The 16,659-nt window shown below is 34.5% G+C and overlaps 2 protein-coding genes across 3 annotated transcripts; both read left to right on the plus strand.

Annotated features, from left to right (window-relative positions):
* Nucleotides 1-4,266: 4,266 nt before the first annotated feature.
* On the plus strand, nt 4,267-11,792 carry LOC21400564 (histone-lysine N-methyltransferase ATX3). 2 transcript variants are annotated; one of them, XM_024165178.1, is made up of 23 exons: nt 4,267-5,047; nt 5,130-5,185; nt 5,278-5,476; nt 6,442-6,564; nt 6,661-6,729; nt 6,828-6,896; nt 7,007-7,098; nt 7,246-7,338; nt 7,497-7,632; nt 7,744-7,816; nt 7,968-8,067; nt 8,234-8,358; nt 8,642-8,787; nt 9,061-9,165; nt 9,315-9,379; nt 9,518-9,743; nt 9,920-10,006; nt 10,157-10,213; nt 10,327-10,416; nt 10,603-10,689; nt 11,069-11,143; nt 11,287-11,387; nt 11,497-11,792. In XM_024165178.1, exons 1-23 carry the CDS (start codon nt 4,304-4,306, stop codon nt 11,585-11,587), a joined length of 3,009 nt encoding a protein of 1,002 aa, XP_024020946.1. In that variant the 5' UTR covers nt 4,267-4,303; the 3' UTR covers nt 11,588-11,792. The 2 variants fall into 2 exon arrangements, with proteins under 2 accessions (XP_024020946.1, XP_024020947.1); XM_024165179.1 differs by having other exon boundaries at nt 9,518-9,731.
* Nucleotides 11,793-12,624: 832 nt separating this feature from the next.
* On the plus strand, nt 12,625-16,155 carry LOC21400565 (probable F-box protein At3g61730). The gene is made up of 8 exons (XM_024165180.1): nt 12,625-12,839; nt 13,740-13,939; nt 14,071-14,115; nt 14,559-14,723; nt 14,834-14,881; nt 15,213-15,383; nt 15,793-15,900; nt 16,073-16,155. The coding sequence occupies exons 1-8, from the start codon at nt 12,661-12,663 to the stop codon at nt 16,153-16,155; spliced, it is 999 nt and encodes a 332-aa protein (XP_024020948.1). The 5' UTR covers nt 12,625-12,660.
* Nucleotides 16,156-16,659: the final 504 nt, after the last annotated feature.

Raw genomic sequence — 16,659 nt, forward strand, 5'->3', positions numbered from 1 at the left:
GTCTTGGTCTATTTTTCTCTTTCTCCCATCTAAAATTTATACTTACGTTATTCATAATAGAAGGTGGGCTTAGTGTTTTTTGAACAAAGGCCTTTAGGCTCCTTATATGGGCTTTAAAACCCCTAAGTAGTACTCGGTAACTAATGTGGGATTAGTGGCCTTTCCATTTTGTCAAATAATTAAGGGTTTTTTTTTTTTCACGTTAGTGATTCTTATTTATTGGCGGGAATTTTATGAGAAATTTTTTTTTGAATTTAATTCTTTGTGAGATAAAAAATATTGTAATAGAATCATAATTATAGGTTCAAGTATATGTACCAAATAGGGCCTAACAATCTCCACTTTTACTAAATAAAATGATCATATGTTACAACCATTCTACTATTTGGTATCAATTTTATTTTCATTTTTCACGTTTTTCGAGATAAAAATGAGATTAAGGAGGAAAACACGTTTAGAGAAAAAAAGTAAAAAAAAAAAAATGTAAACAAAAACGATTTTCGGTTTAGTGTAAAATCACTTAAAAACTGAAAACGACTTTAAGTCGTTTTTCATTTTTTCTTTAGGTGGATGCATTTTCTTTGGGCAAGTGGGTGTGGGCTTAAAAATTGTATAACTAAACGAAGTTTTAATTTTTTCTTATACTAAAAACAATATTTTAATAAAACTACCAAACGTATTTTCAGAAACGATTTCAGTCTCATATTGAAAATGTTTTCATTTTCAGTTTCATACAAAAAACATAATTATTTTAGAATTAATTCTAAACGCACCCATTATGTTTATTATCTCTCGAGTCAAAGAATTATCGTAGAACTCGTTTAATTTATAAGTTTGAACAAAAAAATTTAAATAGAAATTTAAACTTTATGAAAAAAAAATACTCTAATAAAAAATTTAAACGTACAAAATGGAAGGTATTTTGCTATAAAGAGCGCACCCACTTAGAATTAGCTGTTAGCACATTCTAAAAAGTCACTTAGGCACATGTCAAAAAACCTTGTTGAAAAAGTATGGTACAACTTTGATGTTTGGCTTTGTAGAAGGTCCATCAGACATTGTCATAAATTTTACCACACATTATGCGTCAACACCAAGTTAATATACACTTGCAAACCTGTGGATCCGCTAGCAGCAACACATACTCTTCCAAAGCAAAGCGAACATATCATGCAAATTTACATCTCCCTCCTCAAATGACATCACTGTCTCCCATAACGTCTTATGAATCTTTTTTGGGATGTTTGGTTAAAAGATTTGTATCATGGTTCGGATCATGATTCGTGGTTCGTTACAGTATTAAATTAAAAATAGTTCTGAATTATGATTCTGAATCCATCAACTAAACAACCTTACCTTTTTTTTTTCTTTTGGTTATGGTCGCTTTTAGAAGTATTTGTCGTTTTTTTCCTGGTCGTTTATGTATCTGTTGTTTTTATTCTAGTTTTTGCCCTTTTTATTCTCTCTTTGTCATTTTATAATATTTTTGTCTCCTGCATTTTAATTTCTATGTCGTCATTCCATTATCGTCTTAAATTAGTTTCAGATATAACACGCATCAATTATTAGTTATCGTTTATAATGTTTACTTTCTTTTTTTTGCCACCTTACTTTTTCATGTTCTCTCTCCGGTTCTTTTCTTTTTTTCTTGGGATTAATTTCAAAAATTCTTTTAAATTATGATTCTTATAACACTTTACTTCTTAAATTTTAAAAAGTAACATTCGTTCTCTCTGAATTTTGTTTCGTTAACAAGTTTTTCCCTTCTGTTACAATGAGCGACGAAAATCGCTACGTGTCAAGTACATGACCCATATGAGGAGAATATTATTGTAAATTAACCTGCAACAATCCTGAATTATTAAAAAAAATGATTAAAAAAACTAAAATGCGTTAAACCTTGTTTGACAAGGCATTGAGCAGTCAAGAGGACAATCCTCAGGATCAAATTCTATTAAGAAAGCAGATCATAAACTCACAACTCATTTTTCGTTCAATCTTAGCCTAAGGCCCCGTTCACTTCGCCAATTCGAGTTTAGAATTCGAGTTTTGCTATAGTAAAAAGCTCTCAGAAACAGTCACATCTAACTTTTTTACTACAGTAAAAAGCTCTCACATAACATCACATCTTAACTCGAATTAAAAACTCGAATCAACGAACTAAACGGGCCCTAAGTTGGTTTTGGAAGCAAAAATAAGATTATAACAAAATCCCAAGACATACCAGCCTTGCGAAAATGAAGATCTTCATCATCATTAACACTGACCATGACCCAAGGCCTTGGAAGATGAAAAATCTCTGTGGCTGCTTCAATTCTCTCGTTCACTGCACTCACAACTGATGTATCACCAGCACAATCTATGCAATCCATTGTTTCCAAACTCTATCAATTACTCTATCTTAAACCCAAAACAAAAAAAAAAAAACTTGTTTTTATCTCACTCGAGCAAGAGTGTAAACAAGAGAGAGATTTCTGATAATGTCAAAAACTTATGTTTGGGGAAATGTCGAAAATGAAAAGAGAAAAGAATTATATATAATTTTAAAAATGAAGAATTATCTGATTAGCAAGGTATAAACGTAATTACGCTTTCAATTCTCACTAAATAAGTGACACATGACAATTTCATCACTCATTGTAACAGAAAGAAAAAACTTGTTAATGAAATAAAATTCAGAGAGAACATATGTTACTTTTTAAAATTCGAGAGTTAAAGTGTTCTAAGGGTCATAGTTTAGGAGAAATTTTTAAAATTAATCATTTTTTTTTAAGTTGTTGGCTTTGTATTTTTCATTTTTTCTTCGTTTAATCGTCGCATCTAAATGTAACTGCCGTTTTGTAGTACTTTGATATGCGCCGCGGCTTTCCTATGCTAATTTGTGTACTATTTGACTAATGAAGTAAACTTCAGTATATGGGTGAGTATTTGGATTATTGAAAGAGGACTGGACGTCCTTTAGCCTTTCTGAATAAGTACTAAGACAAGTACTATTTGTTTACCAAAAAAAATATATATATATGACAAGCACTATATGTTAGGGGAATTGTGGGAAGTGGGAACCTCTTTTTTTTTTTTGCTTTGAAGAATTATGGGAACTTTAATTTGTATGGTAACTTCATCTAGCATTTGTTCTAAAGTGAAAAAAAGTATAGCTTTTGTACATTTTTTGAGCTCATTAATTAAGACATGCTATCATGAATTTAGCAGAAAATGACAATATTTACGTGTATTATGCGATTGCTTAATGCTCATAAACTAAAATATAAAAATAATTAATTTACAAAGAGGAACCAAAAATATAATTAAATATAATTAAAATTATTTTTATTACCATTATTTGTAATATGAATGAATTTTCTCTATTTTTTCATACTTTGTCATTTACTTTTGTATTGTTTTGCATTTATCTTTTTTTTTTTTTAACAAAGAAGCTTTACTTATACAAGTTGTTTTTTTATATATGTTTTTAAAAGGTTACTTGTACAAGTTTTCGTGTCCAAAATCTTCAAGCGCGACCACTAACATAAGGTTGCACGAGAACTCTGTGCACCCTCCCAAAAATTCGTTTCGCGCTCTCTCGAAAGCCAAAAATTTTCGTCGCATATGATCTCTCTCCCCTCCTTTTTTTCAGGCCCCAAAAGATTTGGAGCCAAAAATCCCCTAAAGTCCCAGGCACACGCCAAAACAATATTTATTATTATTTTATTATTTTTGTTTTATGTTTAAAACCGAACCAAAATATTAATTAATTTTAATTCTGATTATTCTTCTGCGTAAAGACGGATTAATTAATTAATTAGGTCTACAACGAAAGAAAGGGTGTATTAAAGAGTTCGTTTTGTTTGGAAGCAGACCCTTTTCTGCGAGACACAGCTCGGGTTTTTCCTCTCCACGAATTCGATTGCGATTTTCTTTGTTTGTTTTCTTGCTTATTTTCCCGAGAAAATTTTTCGGAGCTCGTTATAGTTCGAATTGGAGATTCACAATTGAGTTTGCGTTTGGATTATCGCTTTTGTCCTGAGAGAAACCGTCGGAATCGTTTTAATTCCAATTGGCTCTCTGTTTGATTGGTTTTGGTAGGTTTTCGCATCGTAATTTGGGAATTCCGATCGGAATTTTCGAAGATAAGGTGATTCCGAAACGAGTTTTCGATCGAAATTCGGTGTAATTGCCGAGAGCTTAAAGAATTCACGTAGTCGGTTTTATTTCTTTTTATTTTTTCTGAATATATTTGGTCCGGTTTCTATGCGAACTAGGGTTTGGTCTGGCAGGTGAATTCGTCGAATTGAATGGTCGGAAGATGATAATCAAACGGCCTTTGAAATTCGAAATGCCTAATCTCAAACGTTGCAAGCTCGAAGAGCCCGACGGCGAAGCGGATTACGCGTATTCGGCGAATGCGAAGAAGCCGCGAGCCAATGGGCTCTACTCGCTCTGTAATGGAGACGTAGAAGGTCTCACCGGTGGTTCAGGTTCTTGGTTCAGCGAAGACTCGCATTGGAATGGCGAGGTCGAATCGAATTTGAAACGCCGAGAAGGTTTCGGAAAATCGTCGCGAGGACGCATTCGGATGCTTCCGTCGAAGTTCAGCAATTCGGTTCTCAACTACTGGAAGAAGGAGTCGAAATCCGAAGAAACGGATACGAGCTTCGACGAAGAGGATAATAATGTCAAAATCTTCGCTGAAGAAAGTAAAAGGAAAATTGATGAATTGGGATTCGTAAGAAATCAGAAGAAGGAAAAGTACGGGATGAAGAACTCGAATGATTGTATAGGATTCGACAATTTTGAATGTTCTGGGTTCGGCTTGTTAGGTGTGGAGACGCTTGGAAAAGCCAACGTTGGGAAGAGGAGGGAAATCTATAAGCCTGAGGACTTTACTTTGGGTGATATAGTTTGGGCCAAGTGTGGAAGGAGTTTCCCGGCATGGCCAGCTGTGGTAATCGATCCATTGTTAGAAGCTCCTGAACCGGTTCTGAGGTGTTGTGTTCCTGGTGCTATATGCGTCATGTTTTATGGCTTCTCAAAGAGGGGCAAACAAAGGGTAAAGGCTGAAACCTTTCTCTGTCTGTTTTTGTCGATTTTAGTATGATGTGTTTAGATTCTACATATGCGTTGATGGGCAGGACTATGGATGGGTGAAACAGGGGATGATTTTTCCCTTTCTTGAATTCATGGACAGGTACGTAGCTAAGTAAATTCCCACGAGATTTCGAAGATTCTTATGTTATTACAGAAATTCTGAGCATTTTATTGCATTGTTCCTTTGTTCAGATTTCGTGGGCAGACCCGGTTGTACAAGAGCAAACCAAGTGAGTTTCAGATGGCTATAGAGGAGGCGTTGTTAGCGGAAAATGATATCCTGAATAAGAGCTTTGGGACTGGCGAAATAAGTAACGAAGAAGCATATCCCTATGAAACTCAAGAGCCCACCACTTCAAATCAAGGACAAGAGTATTACACCCAGAGCCAGGTAATGGTTCTTTCGAATTCGAGCATATTAACAGCTTGTTTATTTTCACCAATTCGAGTTTTTAATTTTAGTTTTATTAGAGTTAAAGCTCTCATAAAAAGTCATATCTAAATTTATTTTTTTTGTTACAGTTAAAAATTTTTATATAAAGTCGCATCTCAAAAACTAAAAGAGGGCTAAGTGTGTATATATATATATATGTATGTATATAATTATATTTATGATCAATCTTAGGTCTTAAATAACGCATTCTGGGGTCGCACTAGAAAAAAACTTGTTTACCTTGTCGTTTCAGATTGCACTACTACTTATTTTTACCCTTTGTCTTTTCGTTATAGAAAACTACCCATTTCTTGTTTATTTATTTATCATTATTACCATTAGTAGTGTTATTATATTTTGGGTTTATTTACCTTTTTTACAATGTAAAATTATTTTGAAAGTATTACAAGAAAGGAAGCCGAAAGAATAAAAAAAGAATTCTTAAAAAAATATAACTTTTCTATTTCTTTTGTAATTTTTGTATTATTTTCCTTCTTCTTTTAAATAATAATTTTCAAAGTTATTTAGGTAATTTGTCTAATAAATGTAATTTAATGATATATTTTTGTAGAGATTCAAAATTTTATGAATAATCTTAAAATACAGTATACGAAGAGGGGAAAAAACGCTTTTTATTATACTGTAAATAAAATCTACAAAGCTGATTAATGAGGATCCAGAGTTATCAGTATAGGCTATTGGTCTTCTTTTGATTATTAGTTTTTCAGTTGTCTTTTCACTTCTCCAATTAACTTAGACTAGCTAGACAGGAACTGAAGCACAGAAAATCTACCTTTTGTTGTTTATGCTTGCTTTCACATTTCATGCTAACTTTCCTTTCATTTTAAGTTGCATGCATAAAACAGTTTGCTTTATCTAGCGTGGGACAGTAGAAGTTTATATGTAATCAATGTATCGTGCAGGAAGCATACCATAATGACACTAAACATTGTGATGGATGTGGTTTGAGTCTGCCTTGTAAAGTCATGAAGAATGTGAAGGGTTCAAATAGTAAAACCCACCATTTATGCAAACATTGTGTTAAGGTTCAGAACTTGGTCAGATTTTTTATTTGCTTCTATTTTGTTCTCAGACAACACATGATTCGTTTCTGATTTCCCTCATCCTCATTATTTCTACAGCTAAAAAAGTCGAAACAATATTGTGGCATATGTAAGAAGATATGGCACCACTGGGATGGTGGTAACTGGGTGAGCTATTCGTAAGCCACTTCTTTTTTAGGATTTTCATTTCATGGATTAAGTATTGATTTTAATCTGAGATATTGGTTGGCCTGTTTCTGCTTTAGGTATGTTGTGATGGGTGTAATGTTTGGGTGCACGCCGAGTGTGACAAAATTTCCGGCAAACTTCTCAAGGTATGTCTTCCATAGTTGGCATGTATGTTTCTCTACTGCAGCATAGTTCAATTTTCAATTTTATCCTAGTTCGTGTGGAATTAGAGGTTCACTCTTTCTTTCTGGTTCAGGACCTGGAGAATGTTGATTATTATTGCCCTGATTGCAAAGCAAAATCCAATTGTGAATCATCAGATTTGGAGAAATATCAGCTCAAATGCAAGTATGTTAGACAATTGGTGGTTTTTGTTTATTTAATTTGGAAAGCAACTACAACTTTGAGTTTATGAATATACTTTGGATGTCTTCGTCAAGTTCAAACACCTGATGATGTGGCTTTTTTTTTTTTGGGCTTTTACCATTGAATCAGTTCTAATGGAAGCAAAAAACAGACTTCGACGACCGAGAATATAGCTGTGATATGTAATGGCATGGAAGGGACATACATTCCAAAACTTCATTTGTAAGTTCTGACTTAATCTTGAGATAAATTTTTTATGTAATCACATCCTTTTACAAAATTTTGTTAAATTTTTTATGTAATCACATCCTTTTACAAAATTTTGTTTGAGTTAGTTACTTGGTTGAGAGATTGCGACCTTTTGTTTCTTTTGGTTCTAGGGTCATGTGCAAGTGTGGTTCATGTGGGGCGAAAAAGCAAACACTTAGTGAGTGGGAACGACACACTGGTTGTAGAGCTAAAAAGTGGAAGTATAGTGTGAGAGTGAAGAGCACAATGCTACCGCTGGAAAAATGGGTTTGTATCAGTGTTATATTTTCTAACCTTAACTAGCCTATTTGATTACTTGATAATTCATTTTTTCTACTACATCCAGGTAAATATTGACATTTTGATATTCCTTTTCAGATTGAAGAGAATAGTGTGCCCAGTGCATACCCTTTTGAGTTAGACAAACAACAATTACTCACTTTTTTAGAAGGTGAACACATGAAAGTTATCTTTTCTTTTTTCTTTTTTTTTTTTGTTTAATTTTGGTTTTTTGTTTTTTGGTGGCGTGGGGGCTGTGGTACTTGTAATTTTTGGCATCAAGATATTCTATTCTTATTTTACCTGTATCTTCATTGCAACAGAGAAGTATGAGCCTGTTATAGGAAAATGGACAACAGAAAGATGTGCTGTTTGTAGATGGGTTGAAGATTGGGATGATAACAAAATTATTATTTGCAACAGGTGCTTTTTTTTGGTTGGATGTGTTCCAAGTTACCAACTTTTTTTTAATCTTTTGGGCGGTTAATATATAAAATTTCCCAGTATTAGATTGGATCGATTTTTATTTTTATGCACTTGGCTAAATGCAGGACATATGTTTGTTTGTTATTGTTTGTGCTCTATGCAGATGTCAGATAGCCGTCCACCAAGAGTGCTATGGAGCAAAAGATGTGCAGGACTTTACTTCGTGGGTTTGTAGAGCATGTGAAACACCTGATGTCAGTAGAGAATGTTGCCTTTGTCCTGTCAAAGGTTTCTAATCTAGCTTGTACAACTACTAGTTTCATGCGTTCTTGAGGTTTATATGCTTGTGCTCCGATGTTGAACTGGTTAAACCTAATATTGCCTCTGTTATCTGCAAATATGTTGTTTCTGTGTGTAGTCCACATAGATACTCCGTCACTAAGAATCTGCCTTTTCTTTTTTGCATTGTATTCTTTCTGGGTCTTGCTTCAAAGATTTTAAATGAGCGTGTGCACTATGAAGTTGGTATCCAATGCGTTTGTGCTCATTGTATGTAAAATTGTTCCTGTAGGGGGTGCTCTGAAGCCTACTGATGTAGAGGCACTGTGGGTTCATGTCACTTGTGCTTGGTTTCGACCTGAAGTTGGTTTCTTGAATCACGAGAAGATGGAACCAGCTATCGGAGTTCTTAGAATTCCAACAACTTCGTTTTTGAAGGTAAATTGACGATCAACTATTTTATTTTGTAAATATAATCTTCTGGCACTTCAACTTTAAGTAAAGTATTTGATTTAGGGCAGTTTCTTCTTAACTTGAATGGGGATATATGTTTTTAGCATGTTTAATAGTCTATATGTGCTGAATCCCCCAACTTTCAGGGAAATGGTCTATGATCTGGAATTTTTCATCTCCTATTATTGCTTTTTTTTTTTTTTCTTGGTACAAGTATACATGTTTGTAATAATATTTTCTTGTTTATGTGGATCACAGAGATGTGTAATATGTAAGCAGAGTCATGGTTCCTGTACACAGTGTTGCAAATGTGCTACTTATTTCCATGCGACCTGTGCTTCGAGAGCAGGATATAGCATGGAGGTAAGTTTGTCATAGTTGTTTTTCTGGTCAATTAGTTAGTCCTCTGTCTGAAATATGCCTTTTGTGTGTGTGTGTGTGTGTGTGTTTTCTGCTGTCATGTCTGAATGCTTCTAAAGTGATTAGAGTAACGCTTTATATTGAACTTTCAGTTGCACTGCTTCGAGAAGAATGGGAAACAAAGAACAAGAAAGTTGATATACTGTGCAGTTCACAGGTTAGAACTTTATTCTTCATGCTATGCTCTGCAAACTTCAAATTTCTTGATCTCGTAGCAAAGGTAGAGGGTTAAGCTTTTGTTATTGAATTGCATAGCCTTTGATTTATATCTGCTTAACTTGATTTTCATGCGCAGGACCCCAAACCTAGATGCTGTAGTAGTTGTTCATACTCCTTCTGGGGTTTTTGCTGCTAGAAGCTTGCTTCAGAACCAGAAGGGATGCTTCAAGGGTTCAAGGCTGGTTGCATCAAAGAGAATAGAGGTTCAAGAATCATCAACCTTAGAGACTAATGAGTTTGAACCAGACTCTGCCGCAAGATGTCGCATCTTTAAAAGATCCAGCCATAAGGTATATATGAAGGTACATTTGTCTTGTTTCGGTAGTATTCCTTTTCTTTTTTCTCTTTATTTTAATCGTGAATTCTGCTATTCTTTCAGCTACTAAGTGTAATAATTTTGGTGTCATTTTCTCGTCATCTTTATTTATTTATTTGCTTAACCTTATATTTGTTGTTATTTATTTATTTATTTTTTCAGAATACTGAACGGCAGCCAATATCCCACCGGCCAATGGGGCCAGCACATCATTCTTTAGATGCAGTAAATAACCTGAACAAAGTAAAAGTAATATTCGTGTTCTCTTAGTTGAATTTATTTTCTTGCTTCAAATATAAGGAATTTTGTTATTTCACCAATGGGACTTGTGTTCTTTGCTGTTCTCAAAGAGTTTGCCTGTTCGGCTGATTTACAATGCAAATCTGTTGCTTTTATCAGGAAGTAGAAGATACAATAATTTTTTCTTCATTCAAAGATCGGCTTAAACACTTACAGGCAAGTCATAAATCTCCACAATGGTTATAAAACTCTTAAATTTCAATGTTTGTAGACTTTTTTTCTTTTTTAATATAAAATAGATTTTACTAACATTTTATATACGACTTCAGAAAACTGAGAATCATCGGATTTGTTTCGGTAAATCGCAAATACATGGATGGGGCCTATTTGCACGCAGGAATATCCAAGAGGGAGAAATGGTAAGTATTTGTTATCACTAGACGACTTTAATGTTCATAGATGTCTGTGCACATGCAGATGTATTTTCTTGTTACGTGATTCACGTGTTTAATTTCCCTGTGTGTGGACCTACCTTTATTTTATTGTTCTATTTAAATCCATGTGAAAAGTAGCTAATTGTTAATGCTGGATATGTTTGTTTCCAGGTTTTTGAATATCGTGGTGAGCAGGTGAGGCGCAGTGTTGCGGATCTGAGGGAAGCACAATATCGATCACAAGGCAAAGATTGCTATGTAAGTGGACTTTTTGTCAGTATTTATTTTCCATATGCTACCTGTAAGTGTAGACGTTCAGCTATTTAGTTTACTTGATTCGGGTTCCTTTTTTTATTTAACTTGAGGACTGCTGATCCTTGGCTTAGTTTATCACCATCAGATTCCTTGTTTTATTGCCTTTCTATAGAGCTGATTTGGAATTTAGCTGTGGCTATTGTAAAACATTTTGGTTGGTAGATTCGTATCATGATCATGGTTCGTGGTTCGCTACAGTGTTTTCTCTCACAAAAAACACACGTAAACCGATAATGGTTCTGAATCCATGAACCAAATGTCTATAAAAGTCTTGAATCCATTCCTGCAAATTTGATTCTCAAAGCCAATATCTTTTCTGCAGCTCTTCAAGATCAGTGAAGAAGTAGTAATCGACGCCACAGATAAAGGGAATATTGCACGTCTAATTAACCATTCGGTAAGTTTTATTATGGGAGTTCGTTTTTTATCGTAGAATCAAGATAGTTTTTCCTCTTAGTTTGGTTCAACTGGTTTTCATGTCTTGTTTAGTTTTCTTTCATGTTTGGTAAATGCTAAAAAAATTGTCTACATTTTCTGCAGTGCTTGCCCAACTGCTATGCGAGAATCATGAGTGTTGGCAATAGTGAAAGCCGGATAGTTCTCATTGCCAAATCTAAGGTTTCTGCTGGTGAAGAACTAACGTATGATCTCTCTTCACCACGATTTTACTTTTATGATGAAATTCATTTACGATTATGTGGTAAAATTGACATATTTATTTTTTTTAATTTTTTACTTTTTTTCAAACAGGTACGATTACTTGTTTGATCCTGACGAGCATGATGAGCTCAAAGTCCCCTGTCTATGCAATGCTCCGAACTGTAGAAAGTTCATGAATTAGTTTATACTTTTTCACTCCCATTTTTACTCCCCCGACCGAGTTCTGATTTCTGACCCATTTCTTAGCCAGGAATTACCTTTTGTCCACACTTTCAGCTTGTAACTTTTTTTTTAGTCCCCTCTAATTTCTTCTCACCCCCATTTATAATGTAACACATTCAATTCATATAAATGTAAATTCTCCAGCTATTTGGCTGGTACTTCTTCGCAAACTGTTGGTTATCATACTTTTGTGCAAACTGCACCGTCTTTTTTTTTCCTTGGAAAAAAAATGCAACTTTTTTTAGGGAAATATTACAGGCAACTTAAGTGTGTTTTAATCTCATTAATAAAATCTCAGCAAAAAAGAAAAAAAAAACCATTAATTAAAAAAAGTGAGTTTCAACCTCACACTCCAATACAATCGTCATATTCCAATATTCCATTCGTTCTCCCTGGGATTTGGTAAGGTGAGTTAATTAAACGTTACCTATATGTGAGTAGAAAAAAAATTGTGTAAATAATAGATTTTTAAATAAATAATAAATTTATGAAACTAAATTAAATAAATAGTAGATTTTAACGTGTAAATAATAGTAAAAGAAAATTTTACATGATTTCTTTTGATCAGTTGTAAATAAAAAAATTTAGTGATAAAAAAATCTTTATGAGTCGTAAAAAACGTGGTATGTTTTTACTGTTATTTATTTTAAATATTTTAAAATACGCTATTTATTTAATTTATTTACTTCTCCTAAGAGATAAAAAAATGAAAAAACAAAAATAACAGGTACTATGATGCGACAACTAGTTGAGCCCAAATGAACGAGGCCCAATCAAGCCCGTTAACTAGGCCTAATCATAATACGACTATACAAGTATCGGCGTTCAGGTTCATAAACGACAAAAATGATGACGTCTACTTTTTAGCTATTATTTTCATTCTCCGTTGGGATTTTCAATTTTCAGTTTTACTTTTTTGAAACCCGGGGAATTGGCGCGCCTATATAAATTGCAGAGTGATCGGAGAGCTCTGGATCACGCAGAACAACCATGGTAAAGCGTTTGAGAAGGGAAGCTTCCGAAGATGAAAAAATGGTGAATCGGAAGAGAACTTCGAGAGTCGAAGCTACCGGCGATGATCAAATGGCGAAGCGGAAGAGAAACCTTGCTTCCATGCCACAGAGAACTCGGAGGCCACTGCGAAGATCCAAGACGATCTGTTCTTGTAGCTCTCCAGCTTCTTTCCTCACCGCTCACTCCACTTTCTGCTGGTTATCTTCTTTCTCTATCTCTTTCTCTCCAATTCTCGGAATGTTAGCTTGATTTCATAGGAAAACTCAATTTTCTATCAATTTTCATGAGAAACGAGTATTTATGCTTTTGAGCTGGTGAATTTGCTGCAAATTCAAATGTTTATGCGTTTTCTGTTTGTTTTCGTTATACGACAAGAGATTGATTGAGGTTATTGGACGTAGTGTTATCTGTTCGACTTTAAGCTTTGATCTGAGTTTATGAATTTTGAAAATTCTAATTTGTCTGAATTTGAATTCATGAAAAATTTAGTGATCGCTGCTTTTTAGTTAGGAGATTCTGAGTGAAATCGTGCTTTATAAATAGATCTGAGATTTAAAAGCTCAAAGAGGGAAATCTGTTTCCGAGACCAGTTTAATTAAGTTGTTTTTCAGAAGCAATCTGTGCTGATCGATAATTGCTGTTTTCAGACATCGGTCAGATAGTTTGAGCACAGATCGTTTCAGTAATTTGAAAATTATTCAACATGTCGCATTGATTGCATTTTATTACTTGCTACCAAAGTTAGAAAAGCATTTTCATTACAACACCTGTCAGTTTGATTCGGCTTGCCAATTTAGTGTTAGATTTGTTAATCTGATTCAAATCCTGTATAATCTGCTTTATTTCTGCGAAAGCCGAGGGAAAATGCGACTTAATAAAAAAATCACGTGAACTTTATCTGTTTTTTCAGTAACAAAAGATATGAATTAATCTTTCGTCAACTTACGCAGCCTGAGAATTGCTCTGTTTAACTCGTAAAATTTCATCTGCAAGTAAAATCGAGGCAAAAAAAAAAAAAAAAAAAACAGTAGAAAATAGAAGGATTTGGCTGATTTTCTTCGTTTCTTGTATTAATAATTTGTTCTTTTGTGAAAAAGGTATGAAAGAGACTTGTGGACAGAGATCGCGAAGTTTCTAGATGCGAGATCACTGGTGATGCTGGCGGCCACTAGTCGGTGGTTCCAGAGTTTGATAATGGAAGACAGCATATGGAAGTACGTTTGCCTGCGTGACCTTCAGGTTCCTACTCCTTGCAACGTTTCCTCCAAGTGGATCAAACTCTATGCTTCAGCTTTTGGTAAGGACCAAAGTTTCTGTATGGTCTGCTACTTGTGTCATGGAATGAAACTATGATAAAATGTTTAGTTACGTTACATTTATAACGTATATATACTTAATTGTCTAATCGAGTCTGAATGGTCTTGCCAGATGGAAGCCATTCTTTTATGTTCCGTCAACAGGAGAAACACATTGGTAAATGCCGTTTTAACTTCTTCTGTAGTATTGGGTGCTATCATGACTGTCATAACTACTGTTTGTCTTAAGTTTAATCTCTTTGGGTGACACACGACACATAAGAATAAGTTGCATTTCTTTAGCCAAAAGAGAGAGAGAGAAAAAAAAAAAAGAATAAGTAGCATTTTTCTAACCATCTTTTGAAGCGTATCCAAACAAACTATTCTAGAAGATTTATTTTACCAACAATAGATCACTTTGCGCTGTCCTTGAACAACGCACACCTAATACAAATTTAGTATAAAGATGGCACATTGTCATAGTTAGAGCTATAGGCTGGTGTATTGTCCTTTCTTATTAGGTATTTTCTTGTGGTGAACGTGTATGTGCCACAGCATATTAGTCTATTGGCAACTGACGTTTTCTTGGCTGCATTTTTGCATTGGGTGTGAGAAAAGCAGACTGGATGCGAATTGGTGCTTTTTCTCTGGACTCTTCAGAAGTTCTCCTGACAGAGAGGCTAAGCGCTCCAACGAGAATCCCAAAAGAAGATGAGACAGAGACGATGTTGCAGTCAAGTGGCTGTTGTGTTCTAAAGAATGTTAAGACAGGGATATGGATAGCCGGTACGACCACTTGCTTTAACCTTCCTCTTGTTACTTTTATTATGTACGGCCTTAAAATTCCTATGCTTAATGTCATCATTTTAATAGTTTTCACCTTATGATTCTTACAGATCTTCAGCTTGTTCGATGCCCAGTCTGTGATCTCAACACATGTGACGGTGAGGACAACAAAAAAGGAAAAAAGAAAAAGAATATATATCGCCGGTCAAGTGCCTAGGAGATGTACAATGTGCCAGTGAATTTTCAGCCAATTTGGTAGACGACACTATCATTGGATATGTGATGAAAGAGTTTAGAAATGTGATTTTAGTCATAACTCTAGGTTAAAAAAAAAGAAAAAAGAAAAAAATAAAGAACAATTACTTGCAGAATCTGGTTAGTGGTAATACCTTGCAAGCAATGTGCCTTCGCTGCCTGTCCACGTAATTTGCTTATTCGTCTGTTCTTATATTCGAAACATGACGTTAAAATATTGTGTTACTTATACAGGAACGATGCAGACTTTAGATGCAAGACACATAGAACTATTCCTGAGTGAGGGGTACCAAAATGGGAGCTGGGATTACGATGTTGTAGGATCTCATGATATCAAAAAGCACACAGATGGAGCTTCAGGGGCTGTTTTTGATGTCAAACACCTCAAAGACTCTTCGACGTCTGGTAAAATGTTCTTTACAATTGCACTGAATTTCACTACCATGAAATCAATGTAAAATGCCATGATACTTAAAAACAGGTATACCTATTAGACAATGATTAGTTAGCAGTTTTCTTGAAGGCGATTGTCTAGGAAAAGGCCCTACTGTAGTACCACTTATAAATCTATAAGTCGCCAAGGTTATTCAAATAATTGTGTTCTCCAAATTGAATTAGGAGAGGTTAATAACATGAACAAGGTAAATAATGGCTTTCGATGTTGTATAGATTGGCTATTTGCTTTCTTACTAGTGTTTGTTAAATGGAATTAATAGAACTCTGTAGTCTTGGTCACATGTCAATCAATGTTAACAAGAAAATAAGCTATTTCTGTTGTAAGTTGATCTGATTTCATGTCCAAATAAAATGATAGCTATCTTTAATCTCAAGTCATGGGTTGGAAAACCAATGGACTGGCAACCAAGGGCTGTGATAAGCCTCCACGCAGTTGCTGTTAACACCAATTTACAGAAAAATGAAGGTAGAACTCTCCCTTTCTTTCCAAACTTATATATATGTTTAATTAATGCATAAGAACTTTAGAAATTTCTAATGTAGTAGCACTAATTCAAGTTTATACAGATGTTAAAAAGGAACTTGGTTTTGCAAACTAAGTTGCTGATGACTTGCATTTTCTGCTTTCTCGGTGCCAGGAATACATGTCAAATACCACGCCATGAGAGCTGGACCTAATGGAGAAATTGTTTCTATCAGAATCTCTCAGCAGCTCCTATAATTTCCTAATTTCCTCAACTTCTAACGAGAACAAAAAACCAAAAAAGAAGGGGGAAAAAAAACCCTCCTAAAAGCAAGAAAAAGTGCTTGTTCAGCCATTTTTTGTGTTGGCTGATTTAAAAAATGGCCGATAATAAAGTTGTTTTTGTGCTGATTCCACATGAGAGAGAGAGAGAGATTTGCTCGCCCATGTTATGTTGTACGGTATGGACTTAACAAACACGGTCATTCATGTATTTACGCACAGAATTTGTACAAAACGGGGAAAGAAATCAACTAGGAAATCTAATCTCCAGTCATATAAGAAGAGAGTTTGAAAAATTATCTTGTGATTAAATATTCTCCTGTTATTAGTTTCTTACAAAGCATATGATCGAGCCCATTAAGCTGCAAGACTGATTCACTTTAGGCTGAATCACAGGAGAAGTTAATTGTACATCTTATTTTGTAGTTCTTACGGGTTTTTATACTACTTTGGGAATAATGAATGGACCCCATATCTAGT

This window comes from Morus notabilis, unplaced genomic scaffold, assembly GCF_000414095.1.
Source record: "Morus notabilis unplaced genomic scaffold, ASM41409v2 Scaffold355, whole genome shotgun sequence".
Lineage (NCBI taxonomy): Eukaryota > Viridiplantae > Streptophyta > Magnoliopsida > Rosales > Moraceae > Morus > Morus notabilis.

Excerpts from the sequence above, each read along its gene's own strand:
- LOC21400564 (XM_024165178.1), top strand. The coding sequence starts at position 4,304 with ATGATAATCAAACGGCCTTTGAAATTCGAAATGCCTAATCTCAAACGT. Across the intron at positions 7,099-7,245 it reads AAATATCAGCTCAAATGCAA|TTCTAATGGAAGCAAAAAAC; the intron begins GTATGTTAGACA and ends CCATTGAATCAG. Across the intron at positions 11,144-11,286 it reads CACGTCTAATTAACCATTCG|TGCTTGCCCAACTGCTATGC; the intron begins GTAAGTTTTATT and ends CATTTTCTGCAG.
- LOC21400565 (XM_024165180.1), top strand. The coding sequence starts at position 12,661 with ATGGTGAATCGGAAGAGAACTTCGAGAGTCGAAGCTACCGGCGATGAT. Across the intron at positions 12,840-13,739 it reads GCTCACTCCACTTTCTGCTG|GTATGAAAGAGACTTGTGGA; the intron begins GTTATCTTCTTT and ends TTTGTGAAAAAG. Across the intron at positions 15,384-15,792 it reads CAAAGACTCTTCGACGTCTG|CTATCTTTAATCTCAAGTCA; the intron begins GTAAAATGTTCT and ends ATAAAATGATAG.